At 36.6% G+C, this 23,003-nt stretch overlaps 1 protein-coding gene across 5 annotated transcripts in view; it reads left to right on the top strand.

Moving 5' to 3' along the window:
* Positions 1–23,003, top strand: part of CPVL (carboxypeptidase vitellogenic like) — a 46,758-nt gene that overhangs the window by 6,172 nt on the left and 17,583 nt on the right. For 2 of the 5 annotated variants that reach the window (XM_083378189.1, XM_083378193.1), the window contains exons 1-7: positions 11,953–12,001; positions 12,426–12,635; positions 14,377–14,495; positions 18,721–18,835; positions 20,690–20,748; positions 21,454–21,533; positions 22,349–22,415. In XM_083378189.1, coding sequence (XP_083234315.1) covers positions 11,968–12,001; positions 12,426–12,635; positions 14,377–14,495; positions 18,721–18,835; positions 20,690–20,748; positions 21,454–21,533; positions 22,349–22,415 — 684 coding nt within the window. In that variant the 5' untranslated portion in view covers positions 11,953–11,967. Of the gene's footprint in view, positions 1–7,132; positions 7,151–11,952; positions 12,002–12,425; positions 12,636–14,376; positions 14,496–18,720; positions 18,836–20,689; positions 20,749–21,453; positions 21,534–22,348; positions 22,416–23,003 lie in introns of those variants that run through there. The other 3 variants (XM_083378192.1, XM_083378190.1, XM_083378191.1) reach the window with 2 other exon arrangements.

The following is a 23,003-nucleotide window of genomic DNA, read 5'->3' on the forward strand; positions in this document are numbered from 1 at the left end:
GGAAAGTCCGATGCTGTAAAGATTCTTTCTCCATAGGAACCTGGAATGTAAGATCCATGAATCAAGGAAAGCTGGACGTGGTCAAACAAGAGATGACAAGACTAAACATCGACATCTTAGGTATCAGCGAACTAAAATGAACAGGAATGGGTGAATTTAATTCAGATGACCATCAGGTATACTACTGCAGGCAAGAATCCCTCAGAAGAAATGGAGTAGCCTTCATAGTCAATAAAAAAGTAGGAAAAGCAATACTGGGATACAACCCTCAAAATGACAGAATGATCTCAGTTCAAATCCAAGGCAAACCATTCAATATCACAGTAGTCCAAGTCTATGCCCCAACCACCAGTGCTGAAGAGGATGAAATTGACCGGTTCTATGAAGCCCTACAGCACCTTATAGAACTAACACCCAAAAATGATGTCCTTATCATCATGGGAGATTGGAATGCTAAAGTAGGAAGCCAAAAGATAACTGGAATAACAGGCAAGTTTGGCCTTGAAGTACAAAATGAAGCAGGGCACAGGCTGATAGAATTTTGTCAAGAGAATACGATGGTCATAGCAAACACTCTTTTCCAACAACCCAAAAGATGGCTTTACACATGGACATCACCAGACGGTCAACACAGAAATCAGATTGACTATATGCTCTGCAGCCAAATATGGAGAAGCTCTATACAGTCAGTAAAAACAAGACCAGGAGCTGACTGTGGCTCAGACCATGAGCTTCTTGTTGCAAAGTTTAGGCTTAAATTAAAGAAAGTAGGGAAAAGTGCTAGGCCAGTCAGGTATGAATTAAATCATATCCCTGTTCAATATAGAGTAGAGGTGACAAATAGATTCAAGGAATTAGATCTGATAGACAGAGTGCCTGAAGAACTATGGACAGAGGTTCGCAACATTGTACAACAGGTAGCAACCAAAACCATCCCAAAGAAAAAGAAATGCAAGAAAGCAAAATGGCTGTCTGAGGAAGCTTTGCAAATAGCTGAGGAAAGGAGGGAAGTGAAAGGCAAGGGAGAAAAAGAAAGATATGCCCAATTAAATGCAGAATTCCAAAGAATAGCTAGAAGAGATAAGAATGCCTTCTTAAATGAACAATGCAAAGAAATAGAAAAAAACAATAGAATAGGGAGGACCAGAGATCTTTTCAAGAAAATTGGAGAGATGAAGAGAACGTTTAATGAAAAAATGGGCATGATAAAGGACCAAAATGGCAGGGACCTAACAGAGGCAGAAGAGATTAAGAAGAGGTGGCAAAATTACACAGAAGAACTATACAAGAATGAGCTTAATGTCCCTGATAATCACAATGAGGTGGTCACTGACCTCGAGCCAGACATCCTAGAATGTGAAGTGAAGTGGGCCTTAGAAAAGCTGAGCAACAACAAAGCTAGTGGAGGTGACAGTATTCCAGCTGAGCTATTCAAAATCTTAAAAGACAATGCAATAAAAGTGCTACACTCAATTTGCCAGCAAATTTGGAAAACTCAACAGTGGCCACAGGATTGGAAAAGATCAGTTTACATTCCAATTCCAAAGAAAGGCAGTGCCAAAGAATGTTCAAACTATCGCACCATTGCACTCATTTCTCATGCTAGTAAAGTTATGCTTAAAATTCTACAAGCTAGACTCCAGCAGTATGTGGATCGAGAACTACCAGAAGTACAGGCAGGATTTCGAAGAGGCAGAGGAACTAGAGATCAAATTGCTAACATACGCTGGATCATGGAGAAAGCTAGAGAGTTCCAGAAAAACATCTACTTCTGCTTCATTGACTACGCTAAAGCCTTTGATTGTGTGGATCATAACAAACTCTGGCAAGTCCTTAAAGAGATGGGCATACCAGACCATCTTATTTGCCTCTTGAGAAACCTATATGCAGGCCAAGAAGCAACAGTGAGAACTGGACACGGAACCACTGATTGGTTCAAAATTGGGAAAGGAGTCCGGCAAGGCTGTATACTGTCGCCTTGCCTATTTAACTTATATGCAGAGCACATCATGAGAAAGGCAGGGCTAGATGAATCAAAAGTTGGAATTAAGATTGCCGGAAGAAACATCAACAACCTAAGATATGCAGATGATACCACTCTAATGGCAGAAAGTGAAGAGGAACTAAAGAGCCTATAGTCAAGGCCATGGTCTTCCCAGTTGCAATGTATGGCAGTGAAAGCTGGACCATAAAAAAGGCTGAGCGCCAATGAATTGAGGCCTTTGAACTATGGTGCTGGAGAAGACTCCTGCGAGTCCCTTGGACTGCAAGGCGATCAAACTGGTCAGTCCTAGAGGAGATCAACCCTGACTGCTCTTTAGAAGGTCAGATCCTGAAGCTAAAACTCAAATACTTTGGCCACCTAATGAGAAGGAAGGACTCACTGGAGAAGAGCCTAATGCTGGGAAAGATTGAGGGCAATAGAAGAAGGGGATGACAGAGAATGAGGTGGCTGGATGGAGTCACTGAAGCAGTAGGCATGAGCTTAAATGGACTCCAGAAGATGGTAGAGGACAGGAAGGCCTGGAGGAACATTGTCCATAGGGTCACGATGGTTCGGACACGACTTCGCAACTAACAACAACAATAAATGCTTCACTGGGATGGAAAAAAAGCAAATTGATCAAACTGGTTGAGAGGTGTGTATTTCTCTTACATTAGCCTTTCCCAATGGAGTACCCTACAATTATTTTCCATGATCTATTCAGTAATTAGCACATCTGGCAAGCACCAGTTTGAGAAAAAAATGCTATATATTTGTTTTGATAATTTAGCACATGTGAATTAATCTAAAGGCCAGGCAGGAACACAAACATCAAATAATTGTGCAATTTTAAAATGTTATCAGTTTTGTGTCTAAAACCGAAAGAGTTATAATGCATCTGCTTGCTAATGATGTTTTTTTTGACTGTAGCATGAAAAAAGCATGCTTCTTATATTTTATTCACTTTCATAATTTCTTCTTCCTCCCACCAGCAAATATGAAATATTTTTATATTTGGTTGAAAGATTAGTCTAGATCAGCACCAAGCAAAATGCAATTTTGAACAGTCTTGAACAACTGTGATGAAAACTGTCTCCTTCTTTAGTTTCTTTATCATAAAAATATTTTTCCCTTTGTTACACATACACACTGCGTACTTTGAGAGCTTGTCACAATAAATCCATTTGGTGAGCTTTCCTTGCTTATACATAAATGGGCTGCAACAGATGTTTTCAGACTTTATTAGACAAAGAATATAATAGAATTTCAGGTTTGCATCACTTCTTCAGAAGCCAACAAAAATAATAAAATAGTAAAACAAAATAGAAACACTGGCAGCTGGAGAAAGCATCAGCACTATCCACTATTACATTTAAAAGTGATCTACATTGTTTAATTGCTTGATTGTTCTCTGTAGGACTGAACTGAATTGAATTGTAGGAATTGAAATCTATTGAGTTTTTCGGTGCAGGCTATATCAAGGAGATCCTACAAGTGAAAACCTTGAAAGGGCATGAAATATCTGTCTAGCCTAACAGATGATTCCAGAAAAATTAGCTGTTTTCTAGTCCCAACTCAGAAATTGCGCTCATTGCCTTTTCTATCACAACCAGTCAGGAATTATTTTAATACATTACCAATATGCCTGATAATTGATTTTAGATAACTGGAATTAATGTCTTAATATACTATTAGCACTGTATCTCATTCTTTGACTGGATATTCTACTATACCAAGTGAAATAAGAGAGCATATAACCATAATATTTGGCAAATCAATACCACTTGAATTATCTATAATATTTCAAAACTCTAAGGGGAATTTGAAATGCATGCCTCTTTGGGACTAATACTTCTATTTCTGTACCAATTTACTCCAATGGTACAGTTGTATACAGTTATAAACAATTGTATACAGAAATATACTAAAGACAATAAAAGAAAGAAATTGGAGTTAGGTAATACTTGAAATTGAATCAAATAATTCCTAAAATTACTATTTTTACTCATCTGCCAGATATGACAAAAGAAGTTTAGGTGGTACAATGGAATGCTATTGGGTCAGTGACACGAAGTCATAGTCAGGGTGGGTGGAAGAGTATCATGTGACAAAATCTGTGCTGTGATGCTTACCTCTATGGTTACAAGCTTGTGTTGACATAGCAATGCAAATATGAAAGTGTGGAGCTTGTATTATGACATCATGATGCACATTTTGTAATTTTAGTTAAGTCAGGGGTGTCAAACTGCTGGTTTCATCATACTGAAGCCATGCCTACCCAATTGCTGGAAATGCAAAAAGAGTCGCGATACATCACGACACATCACATGATGTGGCAGATTTAACACCTGTGAGTTAAGTGATGCTATGCAAAGATCATTTTCTATCTAAACCCCTTATCCTTATGTTTATTACAAACAATAGCTTTAAGTGAGTATCACTGCTCCCTTCAGCAAGTGTTTTGTCAAGGTTGCCCTGCAATTGCAGCTAACTCGTCCCTTATTTTTGAACAATAACAAAATAAGACATATCTATCCATGAGAATGAGGACATAATTAATATCTCATTTATTGAACTAACATTTGAATTCACACATTCTGTGTAATCATGGTTTCCTTACTCATGGTTTATTAAATAAGCCATACATTATTGGGTTAATACTAAATGGTATCCTCAGTTATGGTTTACCAACTACATGACTTAGATCATGAACTCACTAAACCCAAACATACAAGACTTCATATCTGTACCCATCTCCTTCCTTATGATTTTGCTCATTGCTGCTGTGATCTCAGCTAATTGTTCAAGCTGCTTAGTTGTTTGCTCTCTCTCCAAGACCTGATTAATTTTCAAAGCAAGATTTTATCCTGATATTTTATATCGCATATGCTGCTTATTACTGGTTACTTATATAGTTACAAACATAAATCTCTATACAGTACATAAAAGCTAGCATTCTCATGTAAATTTATATTTAAGAATTATGATTTTAACTTTTTTTTGTATAGAAGTACATCAAGCTAATTGAGCCCTTATTTGAAGTTTGAATGATAAAACTCAAAATTGTCCTCAATGAATATTCCAATGAGTACCTCTGGACTCAAAACGTGAAATAATTTAAACTATAAAGTCTCCTTAGAGTTTGACTGCTAGAGAGTTTGTAGACATGGCTATGTAGTAATTTCCTTGGAAGTAGGTTGTTTGTCATGTTTTCTTTTGGGGAGATTTGTTTTGTTTGAGATATGCTGATGATCTATATTGGGAGCCAAAAAAATTCCTGTCAGTACAATAGTTCTGAAGAGTTTCATACAAAAGCAAGAGAACATGCTGTCTTACTGCATTTACTGAAGAGCACTTTTGTACCGTCCTTAACAATACCTCTGAGTAATGCATCCATAATTGAAACCAGACAGCAGGGGCTGAAATATAATATCGAATCTTAAAGTAGTAGTTTTCAAGACCATAGGAAAGCTCTCTGTCTTTTCTGATTTTGTGGAATCACTAACAAGGCCTTGAAAATTATCTACAGCAGAGGTCCCCAACCTTTGGGTTTTTCCACAGACTAGAGGGGATGCGGTTTTGAATACTGCCTGTATACCGAGGATGGAGCTGTGCTTGTTTGTGTGGCATGCTGTGGACCCCTGATCTACAGAATGGGGCAGATGCTTGTGCATGTGGAGTGAGAACAGAAAAGCTGAACTGTTTAGGCTTCACAGTACCACCATTATATTTAAATTTGGCACAGAAATGGATAGGGAGACAAATGACAGTCATAATATAATTGCAATAGTTCCTTGAACTATTTTTGACGAGATAATGTTTGATAATTTTCATGGTGGCTGTACTAATATAGTAACCATAACTTAAGTGCTGGATTATGTCAATACTATAGGCACCTTGACTGTTACTGATACAGTAAATGACCCCTCATTCAGCAACCATTCAAAGTTATAATGGCATTGAATGAGGGGGAATTATGACAGCTTCTCATAGTTGTCCCACAGTCTCAGGGGCTGCCACAAAGAAGAGGGAGTCAAGCTATTCTCCAAAGCACTTGAAGGCAGGACAAGAAGCAACGGATGGAAACTAATCAAAGATAGAAGCAACCTAGGATTAAGGAGAAATTTCCAGACAGTTAGAACAATTAACCAGTGAAACAACCTGCCTCCAGAAGTGGTGAATGCTCCAACACTGGAGTTTTTAAGAGACTGGACAGCCATTTGTCTGAAATGGTATAAGGTTTCCTGCCTGAGCAGGGGGTTGGACTAGATGACCTCCAAGGTACCTTCCAATTATTATTTTTATTGTTGTTGTTATTGTTATTATTCATGTGACTGCCATTCAGATGCTTAGCAACTGACTCACAATTATGATGTTGCAATATCCTGTGATTACTTTATCAATATTTGGCAACATTCACTGCTGATTTCTACAACCAATGTCAATGCGAAATTCATCAGGTCGCAAATGATGATCACAAGATACTCTAATTGTGTGGGAATAGTCTAACAATGGTTAACTGAGATTGCCATCATAAGTCAGTGCGGTATTGTCGAATTGCCCATTATGATCATGTTGCTTTGCAACAAAATTGTCAGTCCCAATTACCATTGTTAAGTGAGTATTTGTAGAAGAAAGGGAAGTAAGTCTGTGGTAAATATCACATTCCAACTGTCAACTTCTGAAACAAGTCTGGCTGAAGCTATCTTTGTTGTTCTAAGTTGCTACCTGGGTTTGGGAGGAGAAAGGGCAAAGAAAATGAAAATATGTTAGACTAAACACGAAGCAGTCCCATGGGGAACCAAGGTCATTCCCACAGGTGCTGGAAGGAGGAGCAAAGACAAGTTGCAGAGCCCACAAATTACTTCTTTTTTAAAAAAAATATAATTAATTTTTTAAAATAACAATCTTTAGTGCTTAATGAACAATGTGTTGTTTGGGTTCATATATTTAAATAATAATAATTAATTTCTATAGTTGATCAATATGTTAGTTAATAATATATTTCCTTGATCCTCTCTTCTTCCAGCAATATTCTTCTTTTGTCTACATTAAAGGAATACAGTTCTTAATACTTTCAATACATACAGAGTTGGATCTAAATATTTTTCTAGTTTTTATACATATAACAATAACATCAACATATAACATCAACAGCTAACTAAGGTATGTAGGAAGCACATCTCAATAGTAATGGAGGATTTTAACTACCCTGACATCAACTGGGAGACAAACTGTACCAAGTAGAAGATCAAACAGATTCCTGACAAATCTAGCAGACAACTTTGTCACCCAAAAAGTAAAGGGAACTAGGGGATTATCCATTTTGGATCTAATTCTCACTAACAGAGATGAAGTGATAGAAGCTGTTGAAGCCACAGGAACCTTGGGATTCAACATGCAATATTGGAATTCAACATTATGGAAGCACAAGCAATAGAATACAGTCAAACTAGAGTCTTGGACTTTAAGAGAGGTAATTTCAATAAACTTAGAGAGAGCTTGGGAAGGATTCCATGGATGAGAATCCTCAAGGGGAAAACAACTCAAGAAGCTTGGGAAATTTTGAAAAGTGAGATAATAAAAGCCCAGTCTAGCACAATACCAACAAAGAGGAAAAATAACAGCTCTCAAAAGAAATCAGCATGGCTGCATAGAGAACTCTGATAAATTGAAAGATAAAAAGGGCAAATATAGAAAGTGGAAAGAGGGGCACATAACTAAGTCAGAATATCAGCAAATAGCCCGAGTCTGCAAAGATGAAGTGAGGAAAGCTAAAGCTCAAAATGAACTAACGCTTGCGACCAAAGTCAAAAATAACAAAAAAGCTTCTTTCAACATGTAAAAAACAAGAAAAAAGTGAAGGAAATGATTGGTCCATTAGTGGGTGAAAGTGGCAAGAAGGTGACAAGCAACAGAGAGAAAGCAGAACTCTAACTCGTTTTTTGCATTTCTTTACACAAAGGGAAAAAACAGACCAACCTATCAAAAATAGTGCCATAAAAAAACAGAATAAAAACACAAGTTAAGATAGGCAAGAAAATGATAAGTGAGCACCTGTCCAGCCTAGATGAGTTCAAATCACCAGGCCCAAATGGATTACACCCCAAGGTTCTCAAGAAACTGGCGGATGTGATCTTAGAACCACTGATCTATATTTTTCAAAGATCCTGGAGTACTGGGGACCTACCAGAGGACTGGAAAAGAGCTGATGTAGTTCCCATCTTCAAAAAAGGGGAAAAAATGGATCCAGGAAATTACAGACCTATCAGCCTGACCTCAATACCTGGGAAGACTCTGGAAAAGATAATCAAACAACGAATCAGTGAGCATCTAGAGACAAACAAAATCATTGCTAAAAGCCAACATGGGTTTGTCAAAAACAGATCATGCCAGATAAATCTTATTGCATTCTTTGACCAAGTGACAAAATTAGTGGACCAAAGGAATGCTGTGGATATAATTTACTTGGACCTCAGTAAGGCATTTGATAAAGTAGATCACAACCTACTACTTGATAAGATAGAAAAATGTGGGTTAGATAGCATCACCACCAGATGGATTCGTAGCTGGCTGACAGGCCGTACTCAGCGTGTGGTCCTCAATGGAACCATATCTACATGGAAGGAAGTGTGTAGTGGGGTGCCCCAGGGCTCTGTTCTGGTCCCAGTGCTCTTCAACATCTTCATCAACAATTTGGACGAAGGGATAGATGGGGAATTCATAAAATTTGCAGATGACACCAAGCTGGCAGGAATAGCCAACACTCCAGATGACAGGCTTAAGATACAGGAGGATCTGGACATACTTGAACACTGGGCGCTATCTAACAAAATGAAATTCAATGGTGAAAAAGTAAGGTTCTACATTTAGGCAAGAAAAGCCAAATCTACAGGTATAGTATAGGGGGTACGTTGCTCAATAGTAGTAACCGTGAGAGGGATCTCGGAGTCCTAGTGGACAATCACTTAAATATGAGCCAGTGTGCTGCAGCTGCCAAAAAAGCCAACACAGTGCTAGGCTGCATTAACAGAGGGATAGAATAAAGATCACGTAAAGTATTAATACCTCTTTACAATGCCTTGGTAAGGCCACACTTGGAATACTGCATCCAGTTTTACATCATCACGATGTAAAAAAGATGTTGAGACTTTGGAAAGAGTACAGAGAAGAGCAACAAAGATGATTAGGGAACTGGAGGCTAAAACATATAAGGAACGGTTGCTGGAATTGGGTGTGTCTAGTTTAATGAAGAGAAGGACTGGGGTACATGATAGCGTTCCAATATCTCAGGGGCTGCCCCAAAGAAGAGGGAGTCAAGCTATTCTCCAAAGTGCCAGAGGGCAGGACAAGAAGCAATGGATGGAAAATAATCAAGGAGAGAAGCAACCTAGAACTAAGGAGAAACTTCCTGACAGTTTGAACAATTAACCAGTGGAACAACCTGCCTCCAGAAGCTGTGAATGCTCCAACACTGGAAGTTTTTAAGAAGAAACTGGACAGCCATTTGTCTGAAATGGTATAGGGTTTCCTGTCTGAGCAGGGGGTTGGACTAGATGACCTCCAAGGTACCTTTCAACTTTACTATTATGATTATGATTAACATCTTTTCTAATCAGCTTATGTTTCAATTGTATTTATAGAAGTCATCTTATTAAGTCATTATATGTTCTGTTTTCAAGATTCTTATTTAAGCTTTATTTCCCCTTAGTATTGAAACCACTCTTATCAGTCATAATTTTCTCAGAATTCGTTACCTTTGAATATCCAAACTTTTCATTGAAATACGCTGTCTCAATATTGTTACATTTCATATATTATAAAAATATTATAATACTTATACATCTCCCTCTTACTGTTGGATCCCTTTTTGTCCAAGCTTTATCTATTCTTTTGACTGTGTTCAAACACGTATTTAATCATATAACACACCATCTAGCAATCTTACTATAGGGCCTCTTTATATCCAAATGTTATATTTTTAACCATATTCAAACGTGTTCAGTCATATAGTATTCCATCTGGGATGTTGAATCACAGATCTAGTTCTAATCATCTTCTTTTGCCAGGTTGCTTTCCAAATCAGTAGATTTACCTTGCCAGGTTGTATTTTTGTAGATACTGTTGGGGATAAAAAAGACAAATTGAGTAGAATATTCATTTTTTGTCTCCCATGCTTTAATGATTCTTCTGAAAGCTCTTTAATCCATTTTATTAAGTCTTTTTTGTCCTCATGTTTGTTTTGAAGTCCTGGAAGATAAAATATCTTTTTTATTTCCTTTGTTGTAGCAAAATTTTGCAGATTTTCTTTTTTTGTATTAAGTTGTAGTTCTCTTCATTTGTAGCTTTCATATTTAAGTCATTTTCTTCTGATTTGTGTTCTTTTATCTGATTTATTTGTTCATTTTTTAAATAATATTTTATTGATTTTCTCATTTTACAATTGAATATTTAAAAAGCAATGTGATGACTGGGTTAATAGTTCAATAATGTACATAAATATTTTGATAAATCTCATGTTACAAGATCAAATATTTCCTCTCCTTTTCCATTAATATCTGTTATCTCATGTTGGACTAATACAATCTTATTGTTATCAACTAAGTAAAAACATCTTTGTTACCATTATGAATAATTTTTAGCTTATACATATCTTAATTGCATTTGTACTTAATCCTTGTATACAATCAATGTCCTGTTATTGCTTTTTTCCCTCCCAGGCTTTAATTTCCCATCAATATTCAAAGTAACACTATTATTTATGATTTTCAAGTATTTTATGTTTAGGCAAGCAAAAGTTTTCCTTATCTCAACTTCTCCCATTTTCCCTTTTCATACCAAAGTCTGATATTCTGGTTACACATATTATCTATTTGATTATAATTTATTTGTTCATTCTTTATTGTCATTTTTTGAGCCTTTTTTAATTGTGAGTTTAGGTTAGAGATATGTTCATTTATGTTATCAAAGATGTTTTTAATCTCATGGTTTAAGACAATTGTCATTTGAATCTGTCACATCATTGCATATATTTTCTCCTGGAATGTATTGCTTTGTCTTGAGTCATTGTTCCTCTGATGTTCCATGCTGGGGTCTTCAGGAGGAGGTGTTAGGTGTAGTTTTCTGTTGCTTTTAGGTAAATATACCACATCCATTTTGTCTCCCTCCACTAGGTAGTCTTTCACCGGTGCCATAGTCTCTTTACTTAGCTTTATCAAACCAGCCCATCTTAAAATCCAAACAACCAAATCATGTGTAGTTCTTATCTTTATATATAGTTTTTGTAATCCAATATGTTCCAATTATCAAAGCACCACTAAAAACAGTGTTTTGTAACAGTTCTTTTTTTCCCCAGGGATCTTACAATTATCAGCCAGCCAAGATTTCAGTCCAAAGTGTTTAACCACCTGAAATCTTTCCAGTGACTTCCCCTTTAGGATTAGCCAAAGGCCAAGGTTTTTCTTTTTCTGCAAACAGTTCTTAAACTTAAAAATGCAGCTCAGTGTGTTTATAATCCCAGAAGATCAACAGTTTCTAAACTTATATAATTTTACTCTGTATTAGATATCCCAAGGCAGCTGTAGTTTTCTCTAGTCCTCCACTAGGTGTCAGTAGCTGTTCATTTTCCAACTTTTAAAACAAAGAGTTATTATTATTTTTATAATTTCATCAATACTTTTTCAGGTATGGAATTTGAACAGTTTTCTTAGTTTTCAAATTTGTCCAGACTAGTATTTTAGCCTCATTTCAATATATTTTTGTTTCCCATAAGAATTTAATTCACAGCTTCTGTCTATAGGAGGGTAGGGTTGTAGTTCTCTCCTTTCTCACTTTGGGAGAATTTTGCTTCTTGGGGATCTTTTCCAGGAAATCAGAGAGAGAAGATTGAATTCCTCACCCGGTTTCAAGCATGCTGTTCACCGTTGTTCTGGTTGGTGCCCTTGGACTTCTGCTGTCGGATTAGAGAGCTTCCCCCGGATCAAATGGGGCGACCACTGTCATTCTGCAATCATCGGGGTGCTTCTTTTTCTTCATTGCCTTTCCGGGGTGACTTTAGACCCACGGTGAAACTAGCTGTGGGGTGTGGAGCTGTGCAATTCATCGGCCATGCGCTACGGCACAAAATCAGAAGTCCCCACCAATTACTTTCATTGGGTAGCATGATTTATAGCATAACAGAGGGGAGGGTAGTGTTACATTTAGTTACATTGAATCTTTAGGGAAAAAATTCGAGTTGGTTTCACTTTTGACCATGCCAATATTATGTATCCAATAAACGTGTTTCAAACCTTGGAGTTCTGCTTTATTTGGTTTCATTAGTCGGAACCTTGATACCAACTTGTTGGAATATTTTTGGCATGATTGGGATCTGGATTGTTTTGACAAAACTACTGTAGCCAATTTTCATTTTTAATTAGTGATTTATATGATTTCTTTTAAGGTAACCAAGTTGAAAAGATGTGCAAGATAACAACGGCTTTACTGGGTTTGCTAAGCCTGAGTTTCTTCTTAGAACTAAGCAGCTGCCATGTACGACGGGGTGCCATGGGAAGTATTTTTAGAAGACTAAAGTGTGCTTTGCCATCACAAGGAGATCCTGGACAACCACTGTTTCTAACACCTTACATTGAAAGTGGTAAAATTGAAGAAGGTAAAATTGGTTTATAAACATGACATTTTTTAAACTTAAATCATGCAGAAAAATAATATTTCCAGTGTCTCCAGCTTTTCTGCAGTGTCTGCACATAATAAGACTCTGCAAATGATTCCCAAGAGAGGTTTTGTAGAATACACTTTTTACTGGATTGTTCAAGCAGCTGTGTCTTTTGCAAGTTCCATCCTTTTGTAGGAGCTGTTCCCAGTTGTGCCTGCATAAAAGTATATGTATAATCACTATATCTTTTCTATTGTTTATACTTATCCCTGTTAAAATCCAGTGATTACAATAGTAAGAGTTTAGAAGATATTTTAAACTTTGCATTATGTTTTACTGGAATTTTATATAAATGTAGTTGAATTGGAGGAATGTATCTTACATTTGGGACGCGGTAGCTCAGTGGGTTAGGACGCTGAGCTTGTTGATCAGGAGGTCGGCAGTTTGGCGGGTCGAATCCCGAGTGCCGCGTAACAGAGTGAGCACCTGTTACTCGTCCCAGCTTCTGCCAACCTAGCAGTTCAAAAGCACATAAAAATGCAAGTAGAAAAATAGGGACCACTATGGTGGGAAGGTAACAGCGTTCCATGTGCCTTTGGCGTCTATTCATGCCGGCCACATGACCACAGAGACAAACGCTGGCTCTTCGGCTTTGAAACAGAGATGAGCACCGGCCCCTAGAGTCAGAAACGACTAGCACGCATGTGCAGGGGAACCTTTACATTTACCTTTACCTTTATCTTACCTTTATTCTCTTTCTATCATCATTCTATCAGGTCCATAGAGTAAAAATGCAGACAGATTTCCAGTTGTTTTTTTTAACATTTGCCACAGGTCATGTTACAGTCTGGATATCTGGGTACAAGTTGAAGAAAACAAAAACTTTTGAATGTATTGTGTTCCAAGCTATGCTACTGTTTTATAGGAAATCAGAAGAATTGGAATCCTTTCTCACTTCTCTTTAGTGGAGGGGACTGGTGCAAACTTACTATTTTTCCAACTTTTAAGTGAAATTTTCTCATTTTAAAGCTTTAAATTAAGAATGTAAAGCCAGCTTTGTGTGATAGGTGTAATTGTGACTTCCCATGGGAAGGAGGATTAAACTTTCTTATTGTTGTCATATCAATCTAAGCCACTGTACTTATCGGCAAATTACCAAGAGTGGGCTTTTTCATTCATTTTGTCTTTCTTGGGACCTAAACAAGCATTTTTTTTGAAATTCACCATTACAACAAGAGAAAGTATATTTATAAACAACTCAGATCGTAATACTTAAATGAAGCAGACTACCTCAATATGTTTATCCCAGTTTTTCACTGTTGCTCCTTAATTTAAAAAAGTGGTAAATAAAATATTTATTTATTTATTTTAAATTATTTTTTTCTGGATAGTTGTGAAAACATTAAGTAGTCATGTCCAACCCACATCCTGCAAGCCTTATATGGCCCTGAACAGCTGGTAATGTGGCTCCACAAGATAATAAAAAATGTAAAAAGATAAAGGAAGCTTGTTGTTTATATACATTAACTACATTATATGTTTTATACATGGCCCAAGACGATTCTTCTTCACTCAGTGTGATCTAGACAAGCCAAACAACCATGCATTAGAATGATTGGATGGGTAAAAATGTTAAACTTTGTAAATACAAGTCAGATATATTGTATATATCCAGATTCTTGCATTCTTGTCCAATCTTTCATTTAGACAATGACAGTGATTTATCATTCTTTCAAAGGAAGGCAATTAAGCCTAGTGGAACATCTCCCAGGACCCTATGTGAAGAGTTATTCAGGCTATCTGACAGTCAACAAAACTCACAATAGCAACCTTTTCTTCTGGTTCTTTCCTGCTCAGGTGAGTACAGTATATTTTTCAACTTTTGAAACTAGAAGATAGGATTAGAAAAGTATTCATTAAAAAGGCAATTGCTGTATATAACGTGAGGTACCTCTGATATTTAAAGGAACCTTAAGCCCATAGAAGTGCGAAAAAGGAATACTATATCATCATTTATCATTTTTAGACCAATGATTCTCTTGTTATCATTTTTTGGATAAATGATTATCTCTGTATTACTGTAGCTCTATGTTGCTATGAATAGATTTATATCAGAAAGTAAGTCCTGGGCTACTACAGTCAATAACATTCTATATTATATAATATGTTAATATGTTAAAGACTGGGAAAATAAAGCACATTCAATTATTTTGATACATACATGCACTCATGATGCAGACAAAATAAAACTTGAATGTAACATTGGGATAATTTAAAAGACAGCCTCAGATATACTTTTATAATTTTTTAACTGAAAGGGTAATGTTATTGAGCTCCCCTCCCCACCCCCGTGTATATTGGAAAGATGCAATTATAAAATATCTTGAAATTGTTTACTGATTAAATGCATAATGACAATCTGTTGCTTAATTATGGATGTTTGAAACCAAAAATGGTAGTGAGAGATATGTATATATTCAAAGATACAAATAATAAATACTGCAAATATCTGATTATTGTGCTAATTTATAAGCTATGTTTAAAAAACCATGGTAGCTGAGGTTCACATAGATTGCTAAGACATAATCAAATAAGCCATCATATACTTTGATACCATGTGTGAACCCAGCTATTGAGGACTGTTTGCAAAAGGGCATGAATTACTGTGAGCTTACGCTAGTAAGTCCTTTGATTTACATTTCTTAAAGGCATATTAGCATGCTGCAAATTTTAAGGCTCCTCAGGATATGTAAAAATATAATCTTGAACAAGAATACCAGTACAAGTTAAAGTTAAAACATGCATTGTTCTGTTAACAATGCAGTTGTAATCTCAGGTGGTATGATGATGATGGCAATATTCCTGAGTTTATTCCATTTATAGCCCATTTGATATAATGGATATGAGAAAGGAAAAAAAAAGGATTGGCAGTAATAATGTTTTATTTAGAGGAGAATCTGAATGCTTTTCCGCAGGGCTTACTCACATGCCCGTGAAAAAAGAATAATGAAATTAGTATTCCTGAAATTGCTTAGGGTTTTATTATTTTTATCTTCAGACTGCAGTGCATAGAAATTCTGGAGGACACATTGTTTTGGAATTACACTGCATTCTATTATGCTAATTTACCTGTGAACAGGTTTTGCTAGTCTACAATTTGGTGCAGATAATCAAGTTCTGTTCCACCTGATCATGTTATTTAGGAACATCAATTTATAGTTTTCTGTTTCTTTTCTCTCACTATAAAATCTGCAACTTTGTTTTCTCTGAATATAAACAGTTAAAGACTGTGCAGGTGTTTGATTTGTTTAAATATTTATAAATCTCCCTTCTGCCCAAAAGGTTCCTTCTGGCTTTGTGCAGCTGTAAAAACATTCCCTTATCAAAACAATCAAATTAAGAACAGGGCAATTCATGTTGAAACATTTAGAGAGTAGGATACTACCTCAAAACCCATCAAAGACTAGCCTAAACAAAGCAGGATTTACAGCCTATTTAAAAGTAGATAAATACAGACCAACTGTTTCCATTGAGAATTATATGAAAGAACAATTAACACAGACAGAGCATTGTATTGAGGTATTTCTGCCTCTGGGCATAAGCATACACAAACATTTGATAAGAAGTTGGTTTCTTTGTCATAATTAGTGACTAGATCACTTTTTAAGAAGATAACAAGGATTTTTCTTTATACTCATTCAAGGAAATAGAACTTTTGCAAAGTCCTTTTTTTGGTAACAGTTGCTTTTTTTAGAGGATTTTTGAAAGGTAAGTGATATTACTTAGCTAGTGTAGAATTATAAGAACCTTAGTTTAAAAGAATATGCCAGGCAACATAGCTTCATTTGGAGATCTGTATCACTTAATAGATAATAGGAGTTCCTGGTTCAGACATTATTGTATCTATTGTATCTATTATTGGGAAAATATTCAGGACATTACTCTTCCTAGAAATGTTTTAGTGAGCAGTCAGACTTCTCCTTTTAAAGTAGTGAGATATTTATATCAAATAACTGTCCCAAAAATCTGAAGGACACTAACTTTAGCATGCTGCAATGCACTTTCCACAGCACTCGGCAGCTGATAAAAAAAAGCATACTTGCTGAGACTCTACCCCTGTGGACAAGGGGCCATTGAAACTGCAGCTCATACTTATCCTCCTATACTGCATCTTCTATAAGGACTCATGGACTCAATTTATAACATCTCACCTAATAAAATATCCAGGAAATACTGATGTTTTACATACAACTACTGTTATCAGATCAGTATGAAGTAGTTTCTTTGAATGTGTTGTTATGTTATGTTGTATCTTAAATTAAGCAGATTCTGATTGCTTACTGATAATCCAACACCAATTGTAATATATTATTTTGTCTTTTATTTTTATTTTTTACTATTATATTGTTTTAATGGATTTTATTTCAATGCTGTTTATGACCATAATAAAAATAGATTGATATTCATCACACGTGATGGTGATGATGATGATGATGATGATGTTGGAAAGGTCCTTGGAGATCTTCTAATTTAACCTCCTGCTCAGGCAGGAAACCCATTTCAGACAAATAGTTGTCCAGTCTCTTCTTAAAAACTAGTGTTTGAGCATTCACAACTTTAGGCGGCAGGTTGTTCCACTGATTAATTGTTCTAACTGTCTGGAAATTTCTCCTCAGTCCTAGGTTGTTTTGATCAGTTTCCATCCGTTGTTTTTTATCCTGACTTCAGGTGCTACTATCATGTCACACCTAGTCCTTCTCTTCATTAAACTAGACATACCCAATTCCAGCAACTGTTCCTTATATGTTTTAGCCTCCAGTCCCCTAATTATCTTTGTTGCTCTACTCTGTACTCTTTCTAGAGTCACAGCATCATTTTTACATTGTAGTAACCAAAACTGGATGCAGTATACCAAATGTGGCCTTACCAAGGCGTTATAAAGTGGTATTAACACTTACGTGATCCTGATTCTATCCCTCTGTTAATGCAGCCTAGCACTGTGTTGGCTTTTTTGGCAGCTGCAGCACACTGCTGGCTCATATTTAAGTGACTGTCCACTAGGACTCCAAGATCCCTCTCACGGTTACTACTATTTATTTATTTTTATTTTTATTTTAATTCCATTTATATCCCGCCCTTCTCCGAAGACTCAGGGCGGCTTACAAGCTTAGCAAGGTACCCCCTATACTGTACCTGTACATTTGTTTTTTCTTGCCTATATGTAGAACTTTACTTTTTTCACCACTGAATTTAATTTTGTTAGATAGATAAATAATTTAAATCCCTCTAGCTCAGACATGTCAAACACAAGGCCCGGAGGCTGGATCCGGCCCGCGAAGTAGTTTCATGTGGCCCGCAAAACCATCCTGGAAACAGTGAGGGAACGGCCCCCTCTGCCTTGGCCCTGGCCTAGAGACCCTCCTTCTGCCAGAGACCCTCAGATCTGTCCCACTCCTGCCCAGGCCCCCATAGGCACCCTTGATGCGAACGATGTAGAGCTGGCCATGCCCACCCAGTAGGCCATACACACTCTAGCCACGCCCACCCAGTAGGCCATGCCCACCCTTGCCATACCCACCCGGCCCCCTGAGGGCAACCACAATGCTGATGCGGCCCTCAATGAAATTGAGTTTGACACCCCTGCTCTACCTGTATGTTCCATTTATGCTTTTCTGGAATGGCAATAGTGTTATATCTGCCCACATTTACCTGAATTTCTAATTTGCTCTGTTTATTACTCATACTCTGTGCATTAGTTTATAAACTTTGAGTCCTTTATGACTGACCCTGTGTTTATTTTCTACATAACCTGTGTAGTACCTGAGTTCCCCTACCTACTTGATTAGTGCACTTGATTATCTTCTTAACAAGTGATCTAATTATTAAAAGCTTGATTTTGCTTGACAGCAAGGTCGATATTTATTTCAGAATGGTAGCCCAAAACCCTCATATTCAGTTTGATAATAACCATATGGAAAACCAGATAAAGCAAAATAAAACTGAGACAGTTTTTTACAATCTGTTAAAATAAATGCAGTATTTCAAGAATAGTTCCATGTTTTTTTTGTTCTTACGGTTTCAGGTTCAGCCAGAAAAGACTCCTGTCCTACTTTGGCTCCAAGGGGGACCTGGAGGAACATCTATGTTTGGCCTCTTCGTTGAACATGGACCATATGTTGTTCAGAAGAATCTTTCTTGCAAGTATATGTTTTGTTTCTAGTGTAGTATATGGGAATATAAACACATATTTTTTACTTTCGAATATTCATTTTTTGCCAAATTTTAATTGTAATTCTATTTTTGAGTGAAATGTATTTAATAGCAAAATATAGATTTCCTATTCTGAACAAGTGTAAGTAAGGAAGTGGATACTTGCTAATGCAAAGTTAATACTTATGTTTGAGATGAAATATGGCTAAAACTCACTTTACAAAACTTGGAGTCTGTCAGTGTGAAAATAATATCTTTTAAATTTATAAGCACAAATGACAGTGTCATGCTTCCTATTTATTTGCTAGATGTTACTAGGTCTCTGTTTTTTAGTGGCAAGAAATAAAGAGCCCCATGAAGTAAAATGTTATAAAATACAGCAAAATTATATTTAAAATCCTAGATGCATGGACTATGGTATTAATACATAGTTGAAGATATTGTATACATACAGACTAATTGAAATTAAATGTTATTCTTAACATGTTACATTATTCTGAAATAAAAATAACTTGAAAGTTAGTTAATCTACTATCATGGACTAAAATAGAATTAGTAGTGAAAACTGATCCAATGTGACAGTCTTTAGTTTGTTTCACAGTTTCAACATCCAAACCTCACTATATAGTCACATGACCACATTTTGGATGTTTGGCAAACAGCCCAGATTTATGGCCATTTGCAGCATTCTGTAGCCACGTGACCATGATTGATGACATTTTTTTTTGTCAGAAGCCTGTGTTTCCTTCCAGTTTCCAGCAAATCATACCCCAAAGCGAACAATTTGTTTGGCTTATTAAGCACTGTGTTGCTTAATGACTGCTCCAAAAAATGGTTGTATAATCAGGCCCCACCACACGGTAACCCATTTTACAACCGTCCTGACTTGTAACCAAAATTGCAGGCTCAATTATGGTCATAACTTTAATTCATTTATTTATTAAACTTATATGCTGCCCATATCATTCAGTAAAAATGGAATGTAAAACGTTGAAACCATAATACAGATCTTTAAAATTAAGAAAGTCAAATTAGCTAAGATGGGGAAGAAGGGAGCAATGTGCACATAGGGAGGAGGTGGGGTGTTTTCTAATCCATCATCCACCTCCAGAATGCCATATTCACATTGGTCCCCAGGCCAGTTATTTGAGGACTACCTGCAGTGCCTTTTTCATATATCCTTTACTGCAACAATACTATAGATTAGATTAGAAATGTTAATTTAGGCTAACATATCAAACAATTGATCATATGTTATTTTATATTAGCATCATTGATAAAAGCATTGGACCGGGATCCAGAGCCCAGATCCTATAATACTCAGAATTATTATTATTCACACATTGAAGTTTTATTTTGTGAGTGGGGGTGACATATCCAAAATGTATTTTGGTATGCCGAATTCAAGGGACGCGGTGGTTCAGTGGGTTAGGACGCTGAGCTTGTCGATCAGAAGGTTGGCAGTTTGGCGGGTCAAATCCCAAGTGCCGCGTAACAGAGTGAGTGCCTGTTACTCGTCCCAGCTTCTGCCAACCTAGCAGTTTGAAAGCATGTTAAAATGCAAGTAGAAAAATAGGGACCACTACGGTGGGAAGGTAAAAGCGTTCCGTGCGCCTTTGGCGTCTAGTCATGCCGACCACATGACCACGGAGACGTCCTTGGACAAGCGCTGGCTCTTCAGCTTTGAAATGGAGATGAACACCGGCCCCTAGAGTTGGAAACGACTAGCACATATGTGCGGGGGAACCTTTACCTTTATTATGCCAAATTCACCTCAGATTTCCACAGTTTGGTACATTAATGATAGTTGAAACCTTATTTTGGTTTGCTTGCTTTAACAGTGACTGAACGAAAGTTTCCTTGGACCTCTAAGTTCTCCATGCTGTATATTGACAATCCAGTAAGTTAAGAACGAATAATGTTCTATTTAAAATATAAACTTGAACATCAGTTCTTTATAGTAGGAATAGCCTCATGGTAGTGGTAAGCATCCCCAAATTATAGTACCCTTAGGCCAGTGTTTCAGCAACAGTAGTGCTGATTTACCAACAGTTTATCAGGTACTTAGGATCTTAAGTCTTAAGACTTGGCAGCACAAGGAAACAACAGCCAACAACTTAATAGCCAGCCATCAACACTCCAATCAACAACTAAAAGTTTATTACTACCACATAAGAAAAAAGACATAAGTTATGCCTGAAAAACAAGAAAAATGGGAATCCAGATTTTCTAACCTGAAATTACCTCCTCCACCACCTCCTCCTCCTCCTCCTTCTTCCTCCTTCCTCCCACTCCTACTCTTATCCTTAAATTTATTTGCTGTCTATCTCACACTTCAAGGCAACTGAGCAGTTTACAATATAGTAAAAAATATATAAATATCCAATTTACTAGCTTAGAAATTTGCCCATTGATGAAATTAATGAAATTGATGAAATTGACGTCTAAATAGACATGAATATAGACTAAGAGCAAAACCAGATTAAAATTCGATATAGCTTTAGATGAAACTATATAGTTAATTAAATTTTATTTGATGTGAAAAACATCAGCAACAAACTAAAATTCTTTGTTCCTCAATGTCCTGGTTCTCCTTAATTATCAGGTTGGAACTGGCTTCAGTTTTACAGATGATCCAAAAGGATATGCAAAGAATGAAGATGATGTAGGAAGAGATTTGTATAGGTAAGTTAAAGCTGAATGTTTTCTTTTTTCATAAAAGTAAGTCCTTCTGTAGAGATTTATAAAATTTACTAGAGCTGTGCAAAGCATAGTATTAAAGCAGCTTCCAGGCATCCGTGTATCCCTGCTTGTCCATGTATGCATGTGTGCATCTGATGGAGCATCTGTGCATGGATTATCTCACTGTTAAATACACAGATAACCAAGGACAGCTTTCAAAGCAGTCATTCAACACTTCCATAGGATAGGGCTGGCTTTAATACTTCAGGAAATGGTGCTTTCCTTATGCTAACACATTGTGAAGGATCTCTTTAAATGAGTTGCATAACTCTAATATTTATAGGTTGTCCTGACTTATGACAAAAATCAGGACCAGAATATTGATTACTAACATGGGTGGTTGTTAAGTGAGTCATGTCCAACTTTTCATCATAGCTATAAAGTGAACCAGTGCAGATGTTAAGTGAACCATGTAGTTATTAAGTAAATCTGGCTTCCTCCATTGACTTTACTGTCTAAAGTTGGCTGGGAAGGTCACAGATGATGATTACATGCCTGAGGATGCTGTAACCATTGTAAATATGTGATGGATGCCAAATGCCCAAATTTTGACATGACCATGGGGAGATTGCAGTGATCATAAATGCCTGGAATAATCCCAAGTCGCTTTTTTCAGTGCTGTAAAGATAGATGTCAGACTTTGTCTTTAAAAGTGCAGCCATTGATTAAATAAATGAGATTTCACATTAAAGTGAGCTCTGAGTTTCTACTACAGTTTCTCAGTGTGTATATTAACTGATACTATATCTGCATTTCAGTGCGATTGTTCAGTTTTTCCAGCTTTTTCCTCAGTATCAGAAAAATGACTTCTATGCAACAGGAGAAGTAAGTTTGCTTAAACATTTGTCAATTTGAGAGTGTAAATTTCTATTTTACTTACAAACCATATTCTATTGCAGGGGTGTTAAACTGCTGGCCCGTGGGCCAGATGTGTCATGCCGAAACCGTGTCCACCCCATTGCCAGCAATGGAAAAAAAGTCACGATATGTCGTGACATATCATGTGACATTGCGAGTTTAACACCCCTGTTCTATTGTATGTTAAATGTCTGTATAAATATTAAAGAAGAAATAAAACTTCTATTAATGATTAGAATTGTTGATAGGCAGTAACCAGCAAGAGTTCTAGACGGGTAATTTGATCACTCAGCAAAATTTTCAAAGTCTTCGGTTCTAATTGAAAATGTTATATTATTATGTAATCAGGCAAGCAGAATTGATAAAGGGTATATAATTAATTGCACTTGCATAGCAAAATAATTAAACTCTTTTATTGAATGGCACTGATTTATCAGCTCTGATCTAAGTTGCTTTAATATTGGAAGTTTCATGGAAACCTAAGAATATTTTTTGGGTGGATAATCAATTCTGTTGCAAGGAAGGTAAATAGCACCTAGACTTATATACCGCTTC

Source organism: Vipera ursinii, assembly GCF_947247035.1.
Source record: "Vipera ursinii genome assembly, chromosome: Z".
NCBI lineage: Eukaryota > Metazoa > Chordata > Lepidosauria > Squamata > Viperidae > Vipera > Vipera ursinii.